The 18677-nt window shown below is 41.5% G+C and overlaps 2 protein-coding genes across 5 annotated transcripts in view; one reads left to right on the top strand and one right to left on the bottom strand.

Moving 5' to 3' along the window:
* Positions 1-4347, top strand: part of LOC109462409 (N-alpha-acetyltransferase 35, NatC auxiliary subunit-like) — a 24460-nt gene extending 20113 nt beyond the window's left edge. Inside the window, exons 17-22 of one of the 2 annotated variants that reach the window (XM_019758955.1) lie at positions 403-581; positions 1544-1677; positions 2336-2403; positions 2853-2993; positions 3593-3796; positions 4013-4346. In XM_019758955.1, coding sequence (XP_019614514.1) covers positions 403-581; positions 1544-1677; positions 2336-2403; positions 2853-2993; positions 3593-3796; positions 4013-4072 — 786 coding nt within the window. In that variant the 3' untranslated portion in view covers positions 4073-4346. Of the gene's footprint in view, positions 1-402; positions 582-1543; positions 1678-2335; positions 2404-2852; positions 2994-3592; positions 3797-4012 lie in introns of both variants that reach the window. The other variant, XM_019758956.1, reaches the window with a different exon arrangement.
* A 2831-nt stretch (positions 4348-7178) lies between these two features.
* On the bottom strand, positions 7179-18458 carry LOC109462408 (sphingolipid 10-desaturase-like). Of its 3 annotated transcripts, none has more exons than XM_019758950.1 (7): positions 18310-18458; positions 12698-13260; positions 11923-12135; positions 11223-11381; positions 10744-10875; positions 10093-10209; positions 7179-8103 (listed from the first exon to the last, which is right to left on the bottom strand). In XM_019758950.1, the coding sequence occupies exons 2-7, from the start codon at positions 13247-13249 to the stop codon at positions 7969-7971; spliced, it is 1308 nt and encodes a 435-aa protein (XP_019614509.1). In that variant the 5' UTR covers positions 13250-13260; positions 18310-18458; the 3' UTR covers positions 7179-7968. The 3 variants fall into 3 exon arrangements, with proteins under 3 accessions (XP_019614509.1, XP_019614510.1, XP_019614511.1); XM_019758951.1 differs by lacking the exon at positions 18310-18458 and adding an exon at positions 13691-13803; XM_019758952.1 differs by lacking the exon at positions 18310-18458 and adding an exon at positions 13444-13465.
* Positions 18459-18677: the final 219 nt, after the last annotated feature.

Genomic DNA, 18677 nt, shown 5'->3' with positions numbered 1-18677 from the left:
AATGTCACGAGGTTTGTAAACTTAGATGTTGGGGACAAAGCCATAGAAGAGATTTAGAATAAATTATATATATATATATATATATTAACGTTACTTATAATTTAAGTTAAAATGTACTTTTGTGTCTCTATTTTTTTATTCTGTTAAAAAGACTCTTAAAAGAGAGAAAACAGGTTATAAACTGTTATATACTTGATTTTTGTAATGTTTTAAACTTAAAGAGTTGAAATATAGAAGTGCATGTTCTCTCATTATATACGATGTTGATGAGAACTAGAACCATTTATATAACTTAGGTAAATTGAAATGCTAGGATGGGGAAAATGTTCGTAAAAACTGTAAGCCTGTAAGCGGCGAAAATGGTCAGCTTTTGCAGAAGCACTTGTTTCCTTCCTTCCACAGGCAGACAAGGTTGACGCAGCCCTGCACTCCATGATGATCAAGGTGGACCCCCAGCGCCAGCACCTGGCCTGTTTTGGCACCTGGGTCCTGTACCACATCCTCCGCATCATGATCCAGTACCTACTGTCTGGTCTGGAGCTGGAGCTGTACAGCACACATGAGTATCAGTACGTCTTCTGGTAAGTGCGTTTATCCTTTTCATGTACCACATATGCAGTGTCATTCTAATTTCTCTAAAGTACATGTTTTGTATCAACTAGCACAGCTCTTGGCATTGTCAATGTGGTTTACTTGAAATTTTTCTTTAAGAGCATCCAATGCGATTTCAGGGTGGCAAAACTATATATATACAGAAATATTCTGATTAAGGGAATCTTTGTGATATTGACACATACCGTATTGTTTCACATTAGCACATTTAAATCAGCATTTCATACTTTTGCCATTTAAAACTGCAGAAACAAGCCCCAAGATGAGACCTTTATTTTCTGTTTTATTTTACCATTTATTTAAGTCAGCCCAGGGCCCTTCCAGTAACCGTTTTCATCAGAATTTTGGGAATTTTTGCTCCATGAGGGTCAATATACATTGGGATAGTGTGGTTTCAGCTCAGTATATGACTAGAATATTGGCTTTGAAGTAGCCCTAAAAAATGCACTGGATGCCTTTAAAACTAAACACCAACATTGCCTCCTGACTCCAACATTTCCTTCTTGGTTTGTAATGTTGCTTTTTTTTTTAACCGTCAGGCATCATGTGTTCAATTAGTCTGCTTTCCAGGTTGGCCGCCTCATAGTAATTTGTATCATCCAGACAATTTTCCAAGAACATTAATAATTATGCAATGTTACAAACACTGGAGAAGATAAACATTGTGCAGTATGGTAGAAATAATACAGAAAAAAAACATGCTGCTTAAACTGAACTATAAACAAAAATTTAAGATGCAAGCTTGATTTTAAAAAATTCAGAAATTGATTTGTGCAAAGTTTCTCCAAAATGTAAGTGCTGTATCAAAGAGCAGTTCTTGCCAATTTGTATGTGGTCCCTGTTCACTTGAAATACTATGACTCCTGATATTTTCACTGTACGTTTACGTTACTGTGAACATAAAGTGACTTACAGTATGTGTTTGTGTCAGGTATCTGTATGAGTTTCTGTATGGCTGGCTGCTGTCCACCCTGTCTCGTGCAGAGGCCATGTACCAGGAACACGACGCATACATGGAACAGCAGAAGGGAGGCAGCAAGAAGAAGAGCAAGAAGAAAAAGAAAGGTGAGCTGCATAGGGAAAGTATACTATCCTAGTCTGTATGAAGATGTTTTTATCAAGTTCAGGGCTCAAATACCCACATGCAACTTGCAATTTGCTTATCCTGCACATGCAATTTTGTATGTTGAAAAATCAGACGGACTTCCCTTCAAACTGTGAAAGAAAGAAATTTTAAAATCTATTTATTATCTCTTTTCTGTGTGAAAAATTTGTATATTGTTGTTATACAGGTATATACTACAAATGTAATGTTGGAGAGCTTTAGTGTTTACTACATGTACTGACGAAATTCAATTTTGTATGTAGATTTTGCTAATAACATGAAGAATTTTTGCCCACATGCAATTTTGCATGTAACCAACAAAAAGAATTTCAAGCCCTGAAATTGTTGTGCCTGCTAGGCCTAAAGCACAGTCATCTGTGTGTCTGGAAATACCATGTTACCTGATGTATCTACCATGTTTGTGAAAAGTGTGTACAAAATCTGATGTTCCAATAGAGATCAGCACTATGACTGTTTTCGAATGTGTGTCAATATGCAAGACACAATTCAAGTTAATTTGTATGAAAGCATGTGTGCCTAGGTGTTATGTCATGTTTCTAGTTTAATTTCTGGTGTTACTGGTAGTGACCTTGTTGAGAAAACTTTGTGTCCCTCCAGGCCGACCACCAAGCAAGGAAATTGTACTTGGCCAAGCTGAACAGAGCTTATGTGGAGGATATTACAAGGTAGGAACAGATTCATGTAGGCTATTACTTTCTGTTTCTTATACATTCAGTCATCTTAATTTGTAATATACAAAAGATTCTGCAAAATGGATAAATTAGAATTTTGATTGAAGGATATTAAAAAGTGTTTTTATGTCTACCATTGCAGAAGGAAAACATGTTGTTTTCGCTCAGAGGTCTGTCACCATGGTAACTGCTGCTGTGGCAGACACGTTGTGGTGTCGGGTTACATTTTTATGGCAAGACAGATTTGGAGATAGATAGATATGAATATGAAATGTGTTTGAATAAGAATGTGCAGAGCAGTAGTTTCTAGATCATAATGCATTTGCTTTGCAAATGTTACCTTTCTAGTTTATCCATTGTTTCCCATTTTGTAAGGGAAATGTCTTTAAAAGTTATGCTGGTTTAATACCATGATATCAATGTTGGTATGTTGTTCTCACCAGGCCATACAGGGTTTCTACCTTGATGAGCGGTTGAAGAAGCCGGTGTTTGAGTTCGATAACGAGCAGGTTCGCTACGAGCATCGCTTCGCGCCCTTCGCCAGCATCGTCACCCCCCCACTGGTGCCATATTCACAGTTCCAGGCAAGTCAACAGATTCGTAACTTCTCCTGCAGGCTTCAAGTGATGTTATGACAATGCAGACAAAACAGAATTACAATGTACATGTAGGTGCAGATTACAATATAGATGTACAAAATGTTAAAGGCATCTAATTCAATTTCAGGGATGCCAAACTGGATTTTCAAAGTCAATTTTCTTGTTATTCTTTTAATGTAGCAAGTTGAATCGATCCTGTTCCATATTTTATATAGTGATATCTTTGAGGCAAAAATGTGATGTCGCTGATGGAAAACGGTTGCTTGTTTTGTATTGTAGGCTGGTTTTATTTAGGGGTGGCACCTAAAAATAAAGGGATTCCTCACTTAGCTTGTTTTGGGCAATTTCAAATGGTTTAAGTATAAAATGGGCTAAGAAAATGTGCTAAGAAATGCCAAATGAGTCAATATCAGACAGATTTTGATCATCCAGAATATTTTTTGTTTTGCAGCTCTGAAATTGCATTGGATGTCTTTAACTGTACCCCCCGTACTCAGTATGATACATTGAGGGCTTAACAGGATTTCATAGACTGGTTTTCCATTGAGTTATATCTGTCACAACAATCTTCTTTATTTCACCAGGACATGGTAGCTCTGGAGAAGTTCTCCCCTCCACTACAGCCTGCAGACTTCTACGTCCAGGCCTGTAAATGTTTCCAGCAAGCCAAGAACATCTACGAGAGTTTCCCCAACCAAACCAAGGAGGTGCAGACGCTCTGTAAGATCGCCAAGACCAACTTTGTAGTCGTCAAGCTACTGCTGGGAGGTCACAAAAGAGAGTCCAAGGTATGTTTCCAGTTGTGTTGTGTGTTATTTGACCAATTCAATTTGCTGGGAAATTAAGGTAAGATACTAGTAACTCAAAGTGGCTATATTATAAGAATATGGTAAGAAGAAGAAAAAAAGACTACCGGTAGATTTTTTCGTCTTGTATCATATTAACTGTCGTATGAAATAGTAGTATCAAGTTGAACTCATGGCTTTACTTGTCCACTGTTGCAGTCACCCCCTGAGTGGGACTTCACAGAACACAACACTTTCCCCATCATAAGACTGACCTAAAGCCTGCCGTGTCCCGACATCCGGGGTCCTGCTGAAATTCTCTGTCATCAGCTTTTAGAACTGTTGGCTCCACACCAACTGGAGCACATGCTTGGCCCAGCAGGGTATGTTATATGTGGCAGATATGGAGTACTTGCCATCTAACCTAGAAAATTTGTCAGCACTCAAAGAGAAAGACTGCAGTGTTCGTTGTGGTCAAAACAGGGCTCTAGCCAACTCGAATTTTTTTCTGTCAGCCCAGGTTCATGATCAGACTTGGGGGGAGAGTCCTCGCAATCTGGGAGGGGGGGGGGGTCCAGGGGTAAATTTTAGATTTTCAAGCTTTAACAAAAATTCAATTTCCAACAATATCACAATATTAGAGGCGAATCATGGGGTTGACATTGCTTGTCAATTTTGCCCGCCAAGGTTGATGGCTTGGTTTAGAAATTTTTCCACCATATGCCACAAAATTCCAGATCTGCAACTGACACAAAAATGGGTGTTGGCTAGAACTTCATTTGTTCATTGAGTCAATGTCTCTCTTTAAATGGAAGCACACCAGTCTATCCACAACCCCCAATCTGAGCTGAAGCCTTAAACTGAAGAAACAAACTACTGCAGTGTGTTTCAGTTCACCATGCTGTAACTATAAGTACCTTGGTACCTTAACTATAACTATAAGTATGAACCAAATAAAAAAGTTGTTGAAATATACATTGTATATTGCTATGTTCTCACTCTCTCACTATCCGGTTTAGTGTCTGAGGCTTGATGGCAGCCTGCCATTTGCCTCTGTCCTGTGGGTTCACGTTATGTATGTTAAGGTGGTAAGTCCTCCCTTAAGTTATGTTGTCCATCCATCTCTTCCTTGTATACCCTTGTGGGTTTTGGCCTTCCACATCCAGTGTGATGATCTTTCTACATGTATGCCACTTCTCACTGTCCATTCTTTGTCAGCTAGATCTTGTATGTTTTAAAATGGCATTCTTGATACTCAAGTTCAACAAACTGTTAACCATGAATTAAAGGATACAAGAGACAGAAATGCACGTAAAGAAATTTCTCAAGCAGGTATTCCCATGTTCACTACTGTTTATTATTACCATTACCATTAGTCACATTTTCAAATGGTTGCCATACATACGTTTCTTGCCAAATCTCTTCCATACTTTCTCCCACACTCTACCCTGCAGCTATACTGATAGCCTTGGGACATACATTTTGCTCTGTGTGGAAGAATGCTTCCATAGTGCCTGTGGGGGCCATACGATGCTCATAAATAATATGCAACACGTGCAACATTATATCACATCACAGCATTATTGCTCATCTGTGTGCATACGAGAAGGCAGCGCCAAACACAAATTAATTGTGCGTACAAAAACTCATTTGATCATGTCTTCAGTAGAGTCATGATCAGTGAAAATCAAAATCAACCGTGACAATAATATTATAACAATGCTTGGCACAAAGTTACAACACAGGTACAGGGTAACAACTAAATATTAAATAATCTTGAGTTAAAGGCTCCAAATCATAATAATCTCATTTACAAGTGAAGTTAAAATTTGTGTACCTACATGTATAGGCCCAAAGAAACACTCAATGACATGTTTACCTTGTTTTCTTACTACAATAGTAATCTTCCAGGTTTTCACCTCAAATCTCTGAAAAAGTCCATTTTTATAGTCCATACCAGACTCAGTGGCTTACTGAAAAATAGTAGAAATTGGTCAAATATGTTAAATGATTTGCCTGGGGAGTTAGCCAGCTATTAAGTTACCATTTGCAACATATGTTCCAAGTTCTAAGATAAATTACTCCTTATATCTTGGCCAAATTCTACATTTTTTTCAGTCTGCAAAAAGGTCTGTTGCACTGAAGCACTGTGTGCAAAGCTGTAATGATTGAAAAAGGCCTCATTTTTATACCATTGCAACATCATTGCAAAAGAGCTAAGTCACTTCAATGTCTATCTTCTTACATGTCGTACAAAGTTTGTTAGTTTCTGTTCTTTCGTACTATGTATAACGTGGTTATGTGTTATATCTACTCCCATGAACATACATTACATAAAGTGTCATATACCTAAGGCAAATTTCATCACAGACACAATGTAGTATGTCATAATTATCACACACATACACTGGTAATATCATGTCACATACAAAGATGCAAAACAGATACTAGGTATACTAGGTATACAAAAAAAGGATCATGCATTGCCTGACATGTAACGTTAGGTAAACAACAATCCTAATTCTTATCATGATCAATTCCTCTGGTGGTGGATTATTTGTATCAAAAAGTGGGAGGCACAAATTACCCAGAACAGAATGTTTTGAACCTTGTTGCTATTGTTATAGACATCTTAAATTTAAAGTGTTTTTGTAACAGTCCATTCTTGAGTCACTTCAGTCTTCATTATAAATTAATTACATGTACTACCGGTAGTCCTATGCGTCTACTCTTAGCATTCTGTTATTGTATACTCAGACATTTTCCCAAGGACGTGCAACATCCATTTGACTTAAATTACCAGTAGATAAGTTGAGATTAGATTTGACAGAGAACTCGCTTCTAGTAACACTAAGTCTTGCAGATCACACAATGTATCTGTAGCATATCTCGAAACAAATTACTAGTACCTTACAACTATATTGTGCATTGAAAGTCAAACCACCACCAGTGACATCAGTATCAAAATACATTGTATGATTCTTACAACAACAAAACCAGAAAAATGAATATGTTCATGAAATGAATGATTGAGGTACAATCATGTGGCATATAGCCAGACTCATGTTTTTTTAATGCCACACTGACTTAATTTATGGATGACATCCTCTGACGAGTGACGACCCAAACTAGTGCTCGCAGGTGAATAAAAAAATGCTGCTAAACCACAGGAATACAAAGTTGAAAAAATTGTGAATTTGTGGTAGTACATAGCAACTTTTACGACAAGCCAGCACATGCTGGCCTTTCGCGTCAGCACTGTACTGAGTTCTTGAGTTCCGTTTGAGCCTCGGCAGCCTGGGTGCCATCCTCCATAGTTACCGCCAGCTCCCTACTGTCGCTGGCTACTATGGACCATGAAGGATAGCACCCAGGCCAGAGCCTCAAAGGAGGACAGCCAAAAATCAATGCGCGCTCAGATGTCATCCATAAAATTAAATCAGTGTGGCCTAACCATTGCAAACAGCCAGATCATGATAATGCACAATGAAAGATGCTTTCCTCTCTATACTACCTGAGAGATAAATTAAAGTTAAAGTTAGTATTCAACTATAATGTAATAAGAATCATAAAAATTGAAAAGAAACTGGATCCTTAGACAGTTGTGTCACTAATAAATGTTTCTACTAAAAGAATGGGTACCAAAACAACTATTTCTATTGCATAAATTTGTATCATTGATAGGTTATTTATTTACCGGTAACAGTTATAATTGGCTGAATGGTCCCTGGTTTTCACAAGGTAGTGACAACATAATATGGTATTAAGACTTGTATGGTTCAGAATTATATGTGGTATCTTGAAATTCTCTGCAGCACAATGTCAGTCATGCAATATATATTCAAACTACAAAAGAACCTCTCAATTGATAGATATTAAATACACTTGTTTGACCTACTTGCATGTTTATACATGTACATCTCATCATTTTACAATTCAAGTACAATTGTATTCAACAATACATGTGCCTTCTCATTTAGATTAAACAAATACCACTGTCTACTGTAGGATTACACTACAGAAATATGTTGCTTCTTACAGAACAAAAAACTCCCAACATGAAGCTACCAGATGCCCACTTGTGGCAGTGTTGTTTTTGTACATACGTGAAGCATTGTAAGCTGTAAGCAGTAGCTTGAGCCTTGAGGCTTTTGTTCTGGGCTGCGGCAGACCATCTAGCGAGGATCGATCTTGAAGAGGAACTTCATGTTGTACAGGGTGTTCAGCGTACGCCAGATAACGGTGGTGAACGGACTGGAGTCGTAGGGGACGCTGTGCTTACGGCATATCTCCTGAATCATGTCAGCAACCTGAAACAGAAGGGTACGGACTGATGACATCTTTCAGACATATCATTTTATGTTTATTTCCTCCACTAACACATATACACATGGTCACATCAGGGTGAGTTCAAGGATGCTCAGGGCACGGTACAAAGTCAAACACTGAAAATTGGGCTCCTCTCATTATAGAAGCAGTGACAAGTCTCACTGGGTCACTCTACTGAAGAAGATCAGAGTGACTGGTTGAAAGCTCTAGGTATCTGTATACTAAGCCGGTATAACTGCCTCTTGGCGTAACACATCAGCTTTGCAGGCATGCGGCGTGGCAGCAGCTGGCTACATTACATCGAACGACTTGTTACACCTTGAACATCTAACTCTAAACATTGTTTAAAGTTCTCTAATGATATGTCCCTACTTTACTTGGTGACAGTGAGTTCCACTCTGCATTTTGCCCATGTTTGAAATATTCTGATAACAATTCCTTATGTATGTATGCCTTATTTCAATTCAATTATGTTTACTTTTGGTTAGTATAGAGGAGGAGGGCTTAGCATAAGCTAAATAAGCTTTTTTCCCTCCTCCGGCACCTGTTTTATTCATTATTAATTTATTATGTATAATTTTTAATGCTGTTGTGCAAATAATAAACAAACAAACAAGTTCTAGGAAAGAATGAATTTTTTAACACCTCAATCCTTGGCTGATAATTCTGGTACTTGAGAACCATTCATTGTGTTGTATCAAAAGGTTTTTAAAGTTAAAACTTTAAACATGTAACTACAAACACAGATGAACTTTCATGAAAGTCTGGTTCAAGCTTGTTTTGCATGATTATATTCTTTTTTTTTTTTTAATTCCAACATGTAATCACCAGACGTGGTGACGGCACACTCAAGTTTTTTCAACTTATATTAATGCCGCCACCAACACAGGGGACAAATACTATACTCATTGCAGTGTTGTGAATGCCTTTGGAGGAAGAATTGCTTTCTGGTAAAACTAGAAACACCTACAAAACATTGTGTAAAGGTGAGTAAAAAAAACTACAGCAGTTAAAATCATACATCTGCTTGGAGATTGGGATCAATCAAGGTTGCTTTCTGATTGAATCTTGTCCATCCTACAAAATACAGCATGCGCTTTTCAAATCGTGTTAACTGTAACTGTGGCATCAAACAATCACTGTAAGAGAATACTACTAGGTAATGTTTCCATTGTATGGGGACAGGCTTATATCAGTCTTTCTCAGGAGTGGGTGGTTTGTTTGGGCAGTAAAACTCACAAACCTGTCCTCGACCTCAGGCTAGTGCCTCTACACAAAAACGTGTGTGCAGAAGACCTTCTCCATTTGATCTTAAGCTTAGCAACTGTGATAACCTGGGTTAATGCACAAGGGCTAAGCTGAAATAACTGCCCAAAGACCTTAAGTCCCAGTCACACATAACCGAATATGGCATCTTTCAACCGTGGTTAGGATTTGGTCAGGAGCAAGGTCGGCTACTGTTTGGCTGTGACAGCTGAATGTTTCAATGGTGAAAACGTTTGGATGTGGACGGGAGGTTTGGTTATGGTTGGCTGGGGTTCGGGCGTTGTTGGAAGTCAAATTTGACTCAAATTTAACTCAAACTCGATTCGATTTTTATCAAAAGTTAACCTTAATGACCTTAATCTGGTCAGACTGCTGCGCAACATTGGTCAGCTGGCTGGTGTTTGGGGGGAAGGTCCTCCATGTGTGAAAGGGGCTTCAGCAAGTGAGGCCAAATGTCTGAACATTGCGGACAGTATTGTAAATCACGATTTTTTCGCGGTACTTTTATATTGGCAGTTTTCATGGTCACTTTTGTACTGTGAACTTATCATTAACGTGAACGAATAACTTGTCAACTTTTTCTTTGCTGCACCTGCTGCCAACGCGAACGTGTAGTTCCGCAAACGTGTCCATCTTTCTCAGACCGCAAACTTTTGCTATCACGAATATCAAGTGATTTACAGTATCGTGCTGTGTTACCGTACCTCGCGCAGGTTGTGGCGAGGAACCCGTGGGAAGCAGTGGTGCTCGATGTGGAAGTTGAGGCCGCCGTGGAACCAGTCCATCCACCAGGGGTTGGAGATGTTGATGTTCTGCTCCGTCTGAGGGGTGGAAAGAAATTAAAAACTATTGATGAATCTCTTATAATCACTCCATTGGCCTTTTGTTTCCTGAACCCCCCTGATACAAGTTTATAAAGCCAGGAACAGAATACACACCTGAGCAGCTAAACCTATTCACACCTGCAGGGCTCTAGCCAGCTCTTAATTATTTTCCATCAGCCCAGGTTCATGATCAGACCTGGGGGGAGGGTGCTCACAATCTAGGGGGGTCTGTAGGCAAATTTTGGACTTTCAAGCCTTTAAAAACACAATTTTCAACATTTTAAGAGGCAAATCATGGGATTGAGAGTGGTTGCTGGTGGTCCTTTGGATGTTTTTATATTTTTTACCCAAGATTTTGGTCAATTTTGTCTGTCAATCTTGACTGATTGGTGGAAAAATTTTTCCTTCACAAGCCACAAAGTTTCTGCAATTGACGGGAAAACAGGTGCTGGAAAGAGCCCTGAACATTAACAGCTGACACCATAGTGTCAGTGATGCATCAGAAAGAAGACAGCCAAAAGTTTTCCCCACCTGGTATCTGTAGAACTCCATCTGATGCAGCTCATCCTTCAGGTAGATGTCCTTGGCGTAGTGGTTGATGAGGATCTGGATGTGCAGAAGGCCTTCCCCAAAGGCAGCAATGGTGTAGAACATCGCCCGCTCCTGTGGATGGGGAAGATTGACTTTCAATTTACTTTTGCCTCCGTCAGAAGGGTATGTTTTCGGTACGGGCTGTGGTGTGGGTCTGTATGTATGTCGACGTCATAAGTCGAGAAGTTGTAGATGGCCCTTTTTGATATTTGCTATGTAAAAACGTTAAAACTGTTATAAAAACGAAGGTCAAAAATGGTACACCTGGCATTTTGCAATGGTACTGTAGGGGGATTTTTATACATTTGTTCATTGTATGTGTACCACATATCTCGAGAAGCTGTTAATAGATATTGCCAGAACTGAGAGTGTAAGAATTGACTATCACACAAAAGTTCTGTCTCTAACCCCATACTAACCTGCCAAGTTGGTAGGAGGGACAGAAGTGCACACATCCACATCCAGTGGAGGCCAAACGCAATGAACTGACGAAACTCCTTCTCGTCCTTGTAGCTGCCGATGATGGCATCAATCCGCCCCCCGATCATGCAGGCTGGGATGAAGATGATGTGCTGAATCTAACAATAAAAGAATTGTGGTGTGTTTACAAAAATGTTACACTTACAGATAGAATAATTTGTGCTAAAAGCTAGTGGGTGTTGCTGAACACTGTACATCACAATTTTTTTGCGATACTTTTATATTCCTGATTTACACAGTGACTTCTGTACTGCAAACTTATCAGTACATTGTACCATGCACAAATAATTCCGCAACATTCTTTTTTCTGCACCTGCCACCACCGTGAACGTATAGTTCCCTGAACATGTCCATTTTTCTCAGACCGCGAACTTTTGCTACTGGCGAACAAAAAGTGATATACAGTAATGGATTGAATATTCCAGTACAACACAAAGTGGCAATGGTGGCCAGTGATTACTTAGAATTGACTAACGATAAAAGTTTAAACTTTCTTACAAAGTATTGTGCACTCTATTGTAAAACTTTAAACTGACACTATGGACATTTTTAGTGCTAAAGAGCCAAGAAGAAGCCTGGAGGGTCTGTTTAATGTTCTACGAGTGCACATCCATGATAACAACTTCAGGTATTCCTCACCTGAATCAGGAAGGCCTGAAATTTGGTCTTCATTAGTGGAAACAGCATGGCATTCTGGGCCCAGGTGGGCTCAAACACCTGCGGGTCCTGGAAGTCGGTCTTGTAGCATATCGTGTTGGTCAGCATGTGGTGGACCCAGTGTTCGTCGCGCCACCAGTTAGCACTCACGCCGAAACAGACGGATCCAACAAACGTGCCCACAAGGTTGGTCACCTGTAGTGGAGAATAAAAGAAATGAATGTCTTGTCACATTGTTTTTATCATTCTAATGTTAGGCCAGACCAATTTCTTGGATTCGCCCATTTCATTTCTTTTCTGATTTGCAGTAAAAAAAGTAGTCAACAGGTTAAGTCCAAAATGCACATATTTTGGCTCAAAGAGTTGAAGAAAGCTCTCATCTTCCTAGCTTTGTTACAGTTTTCATCTATCAATGCATTTGTTTGATTAAAAGTTCAAAATTCATTGTTTGAATAATAAACCAGCCGGATAATATGTTGATATCATGGTTCCTATCATAGCTTTGGGGGAATTATCATAGGATGCCTAGTTCTGTTTTATTCCCCATTGCTTCATTTTTTTCTAAAAATATTTAAGAAACAACAAATTGACATGGTATGGCCTTATACTGTTATAGTGACCAAGGCAATATATATGTCTTCCTATCTTTAGAGATCAAGGTATATAGATTCTACATAGATAGATAATTTTTAGGAAACTAGTAATTGCCATAAACAGGTATATTTGATTTTACCAAGGACATCATCCTTGATTTTACCTTTTGAGTTTCAAAGATCTGGTGGTGCATGAGGTCGTGCATCATGAAGCCGATCTGCTGCCAGAACATGGCGAGCAGCACCCCGGCCAGACAGTGGACCCAGGTCTGCTGGAACCCCACCACCAGCCACACCACGGCGGCGAAGATGAGCGCGCACACCGCCGCCTTCCGGGCGTACCAGAACAGGTTGGTCTTGTAGTACCCCTCCTTCAGTAGCCGCTCGTACAGGCCCCGCATGTCCTGGTTGAACGGGTCGGCGGAGAAGTCGTACTTGTACGTGCCCACAACCTTCAGCGCCTTCAGGTACTTCTCGGAGACCCCGCTGACGGGGTGCGTGCTGCGGAAGATGTCCGTGGCGTCCTTGTTCAGGAAATATTTCAGGATGTCGCCGCCGGGGTGGCGGTCGATGAACGTGGTCACGTCGTACCACTTCCCTGCGACGCCGACGACTTTCCTGTCGGCGGCCAGGCCATTGGGCGTCGGCCCGGAGCTATCCGCCGCCTTCTGCCGCTGCGTTAAGACGGTCTCCATGTGCTCTTTGTAAGCCCCCATGTTTCTTCTATCTGTAAAACAAGCGTGAATGTCAATATCATTACAAAAGAGAACAGTTACCGGTAAATACTGAGCAATAAGTGTGTGCGGGTTTGACAGTTAGCAAACACTCTCCTAGTCTAGTTCCGTCTAGAAAACCGTGAGATCGGTTCTGTTTCCCACATTCCCCACTTAGAAAACAGAATAATACATGCCAATGCGGAACGCAACAAGGGGGAAATGGTATTAAACGCAGACGAATTTCTCCTTTGTGCCTTCGCGCGCACACCTGTTAGCACACCATGCTTAGGAGAACCACGTCCGCATCGAGTTATCCAGGCTACCCACCTGTCACAAAATGTCACACGCGAAATAAGATCAAGAATTCTACACGTATGCAAGAAACGCTAGTTCTGACCAGCATGGAATGTCACTTGCAACATATAAGACCAGGTCTCTCACCGTTATTTTACCCTTGGCACGTACAATAAACGTTATGTGTCTGGCAACCATTTGAAGTGCAAATTGCTGCGCTGAATGAAAAGCCGGGTGGCGTGACTACTCAGGTGTTTCAGACAGAGGTCGCGGGGGTGCAGGTCAAGACTTTCGGGACATTTTCGCCGCCATCCAAAGTCTGAAAGGACATACTAGCGACTGCTCTGGTGAGAGAGTGTGTATACTGTATAGTATGAAGCGATTATGATTTCATTTTAGCCATTCAGTCTTTCATTAATCTCATTCTCTAGTCTATTCAACTGAGACCCCCCCGAGCATTTAGTAGTTTCGCCCGTGCTAGTACCGGCACCGAGCAACACGGGTAATTGATGACGTCAGTAAGTACCTAGTGCCTTTCCCTAATACCCCGGCACCGAACAATGTAGGGAGGCGTGGTCACCGCTGTTTATCTTGGTTACGATGGGTAAACAGTGACCCGGGTCACCTCTTGTTGAAAGAAGGTCGAGGCACATCGTACCACGTGTTGGCTTGGGTAAATCTCCAAGCAGATGTAAGGAGCTGGCTCAGTCTTGTTTTACACCTTAATTTGCGCCATCTTTTTACAGTAGTGTACTAGCTAAGGTATCCTTTTTTAAACTCGTCAGCTGGCGAAGAGTAAAAGAATTGGATATAAGGCTTTAGGATAATGAAGCATTCGTTGCTGGCATATTTTGCTGAATGGTTCAGTTCCCTATTTTTAGCTTTTCATCATTCATGTTACCTGTAGATCGAGAAAAGGCTGGAAAAAAAGTAGAAATTGCCGAGCGGCCGACTCCCCTGGCATATCATCTGTCAATTTGGCCATTTGCATTGTCTACTTTTTCCCGAAGACTGGTAGAGGCTAGTTAATGGTCACTCCTCTGGTCAATGGGTACTGTTTTGCCACCGTAGGATGCTACTTGGAGATTACTCTTTGCACCCAGTGACGATTGAGTCTTGTCGCTGTAGACAGTCACACGTGATATATACTGTATGTATTTTATGTATGTTTGTATGTATGCACATGTCTGCTGCGGCCCAAAACAGAAGTACCTGTCAGAACTACTAGTCGACCGATGCAACACTAGTTGCGGGAGGATCTGTGTATGCATATGTATCTCTAAAGCTATGTATTAGGTGTGACTGTCACAACGCCAAGACTCAATCATCACTTTGTAGCAGCTTCGCAAAATTCCTGAACAGGATCTAACACACAAGCCTGCTGTTCCCTGTCAATCTTGGTTATCCTGTCGGCACTGTGCAAGTTACCGCAAAAATGTCCCCGCGCCAGACTGGATGAAACACGACACTTTGGGCCCCACTGATACTTGCCATACCTCCCTGTCAAGTCACTGTCATTGCTGAGCAGCTGCTCTTGTATTACATGTATCAGTACGTCGTGTAACGCGTGCAAAGCTTACGTTCACTGCTGCAAGAAGTGTCCAAATATTTATAAAAATCACTGATTGACATGAAGCAGACATATCAACGCTCACGATTGACGTATCACTGCTAGTGTTATATTATATTATATCAATGACTGAGGAAAACGTACATATTCGCTATGAATCGCTGTACATACCGAAATAAAGAAAATGCCTCCAACGAAAGAAAATCTGTGTGTTACAGGAAGAGCGTTCTTGGTTTGAATGAATATCTGAAGGCAGATGCGAAGCGTGACCAAGAGCTCTTCAGTAAAGCAATACTATCCTTGATAACGTGTCCATGAAAACAATCGAAAGGATAAAATGAAACCGGTATCCAAGCATGCCGCCTTTGTAGAACCGTGCAGTACTTGTGTTAAAAGGCTCTTGATAATTCTGCCTACATAAAGATGTCTGCTGCAAATTTTGCCTGCAGACAGAGAGCTTTATGAGCCGTAATAAAATGTTCAAAACGTGATAATACAAAGAAGGTTGCATCTGGATCTTGCACTAATACTGGTATTGCATGTCACATTGAATGTATCGTCTGGCTCCATGCACATGAAGTAAATACGACGTCTCCAAGCAAATGAGTCGTGGTGATATCATCCTACAGGCAGCCACCAAATATATCTGGTGCGTGACTGGAGACTCCGTTCGATATAGATACTGTATTCGTCAGCAGAACTGATTGCCTCTTACGTCATCGTCAATATCTCATGTAATACGGCTACTGCAAAGTACTAGTAACCGAAGTCAACGTTCTGTATCTGTATCAGTATGTAGCCGGTGTAACCGCCCGTCGGCGTATTATATAAACACACCAGCACGCGGCGCGGCGGCAGCTAGCTCATGTTACACCGAACGACCTGCTACACCCAATCTTTGTACATTTAAGTGCACATCGCAACGTTAACGTTTCCACCAAATAAGAACTGAGAAGAAATATGTGCAAACTTGAGTGATTTTGCATGCGTTCCTATCGTTACCGCGAGGCTAGCGTGCATTAAATATTCCGTTCAGGAAATACAGACGCTATTATAGAACAGTATATCGGTCCATCTGTCTGTCTAGTGGCGTGATAGGTATAAGCACAGGTGGTTATGTGGCGTTTGGCAAACCGCAAAATGGCCCGGAGGCTTGAGACAGACAATTTGGTGAGGAAAAAACGACAGCCAGCTTTGTTTAGCATACGACAGACGTACAAATGCGAGACAATAAAAAGAATGAACACAAACATGCACGCAACCTACTGGGATCCTGAGATCGGCGACTCGACTAGCAATAGATGAGGAGTCTATCGTTACGTCTCTTCCATCTATCATGCACTGTGAAGTCTTCCCGTCTGCCTGCTGCAGATTTTAACGTGAAATTATACAAATTGCTGATGGGCAGACTCTCCTAGCTCCACAAGGTTGCAGCAAGACGCAAGCAGCACTGAGGTTCCGGTACGTGCGTGGGATGGGTGATGAGGAAGGCCGGTCACAGGGGAGTCTGGCTCCCAGGAAATGGTGACGAGCACCGTGAAATTTGGTCTGATTGGTCGCTGGAACCGGCCAGATTTCTGGCGCTCTACTTGTCCTAGATCGGTATATTCCCATCCAACCTTTGCTTGCAGAAATATTTCGGACAGATGGCCAGGTCTCAAGACTCGTGCTTGCCGAAATAATTCTGCTAGCTCTCATACATGCCATACAGGTATTCATTTTACGGTGCTCTTGTATAAAACCCCCCAAATAAATACGCAGATATATGTATGCGAGACACCGTTTACAATAACAGAATGGACTGTGCTCTACCACGCACCAAATGCATGCTACAGGTTACTTGCAACTCAGCATCTTTTGCTAGAGGAATTAGCATTGATAGGTGACTTTGATTGATTGATTGGCCAGGTGTGAACCTAGTAATCGGGCCAATAGGTCATTGGCCCTTGGGCCGAGCGGGGACATTATATAATGTCCTTGGTCCGAGTGGGTCAACCATAGGCCAAATGGGTCGTTTGGGAACGTTCCAATCAATTTTATAATTTACGAGCACTTCTGGGCCAACTGAACCCTCTCCGGACGGTTTATTTATCCACCTGACCACATTTTGACCAATTTGTTCCATTCGTTCAGCCCCGGTTTTAAGAGTGACGTCATACAACAACAACATCATGCGATCGTTACGTCACGCGACGCGAGGTCCCAAAAAAAGAGCAGCCCGAGTCTAGACTCTAGTGACATACTTGTATGCCTGTGTTTCTTCGAATTCAGACATGCGGATGCCTACTCTCTGCATTTTATATGCCGCTGTAATACCAGCGTAATGATAACTATGGCCGCCTGTATTTTGTTCGACGATTACGATCCATGTGAATAATTTAGCATGGACAGAGACGTACGTCCATGTGTGGATCACGCATGGACTGCCCGGGTGATGTGGTCATGCAATATTGGGGAGGAACCATTCATTATTCTCAAGGATGGAGAAAATTACAACAGGATTATGCTGCCTTTCTCTATCCATACCCAAGTTGAGACGAGCTGGGCTAACATTGAATAACTTGCACGTTGAAGAAGAAAGGGGAACCTTAAACATATGGAACAGACTATTATCTGAAAGGGGGGGGGAGGTTGTGTAACCCAGTATCATCTGTTTCCATATTAGGTAAATGGCTTCAATAAACCTTAGTACTAATGATTTCTTTGCGGAAGCAGTGGAAACTCTACACGCCAGCGACTGGCATTGAAATTCAGGGAATTATACATCCGTGTGCTTGGCACTACACTGAGCTGCGTGTGTCAGACAGTAGGCTAGGAGCAGCCAGGAATTCTATTGATGCTTTACCTCTCTTCTCAGAATGACTCAGTCGTCATACAATGCGCTCTTTTCGACGCTCAGTCTACCACGTCTACTCCGGAAATAGTCACGAAATGTGCTGCTCTGTCTGCGGAGGCCAGATCGGCATGATATGTTACAGCGGGGTTTTGGTATGGTCCGACGGGTTGTTGCATCACCACAGTAGATCGATATAACCTACTTTACAGGCAGCCGCGTGGGTTACTGAGAGGCCACAGCATGTTGAGAGGCCTGGGCGAGGAAACTGAACACAATGATCTGACATTCGCCGTAAGATCCTGCCAGCAAGGATTATTGCCAAAATATTATGAGGGGAAAAAAGAAAATAACATGACAAACCTTGTTGATGCCAACTGCAATCTGGCTGCTCGCTACAATTTCAGAGAACAGGGACCACTTTGAGCATTCTTTGCCCAGCACGGCTCTTGTGTCTGCAGACCGGCTTTTGTATGCAGCATGTAGAGCGCCGGTTCCCTGCTGAAGGACCGGTATCACGCTCTGGGTGCGTGGGGTCAATCCCGGCATGCCCGCCAGGCGGGAAACTACGAAAATGATCGACGCACAAATGACATCTGGATTTCTAACTTCCACAAATCATGCACGTTGGAAATGGTACCTAGCACTAGATGGATATTATATTGGCACCTGTCGAAAGATACATTGTTCGGACGCCTATAAAGACTCTGACTTTGACCTAAAACTTGAAT

This window comes from Branchiostoma belcheri, unplaced genomic scaffold, assembly GCF_001625305.1.
Source record: "Branchiostoma belcheri isolate BF01 breed outbred unplaced genomic scaffold, Haploidv18h27 scaffold116, whole genome shotgun sequence".
NCBI lineage: Eukaryota > Metazoa > Chordata > Leptocardii > Amphioxiformes > Branchiostomatidae > Branchiostoma > Branchiostoma belcheri.
This window is presented reverse-complemented; position numbering and strand designations above follow the sequence as displayed.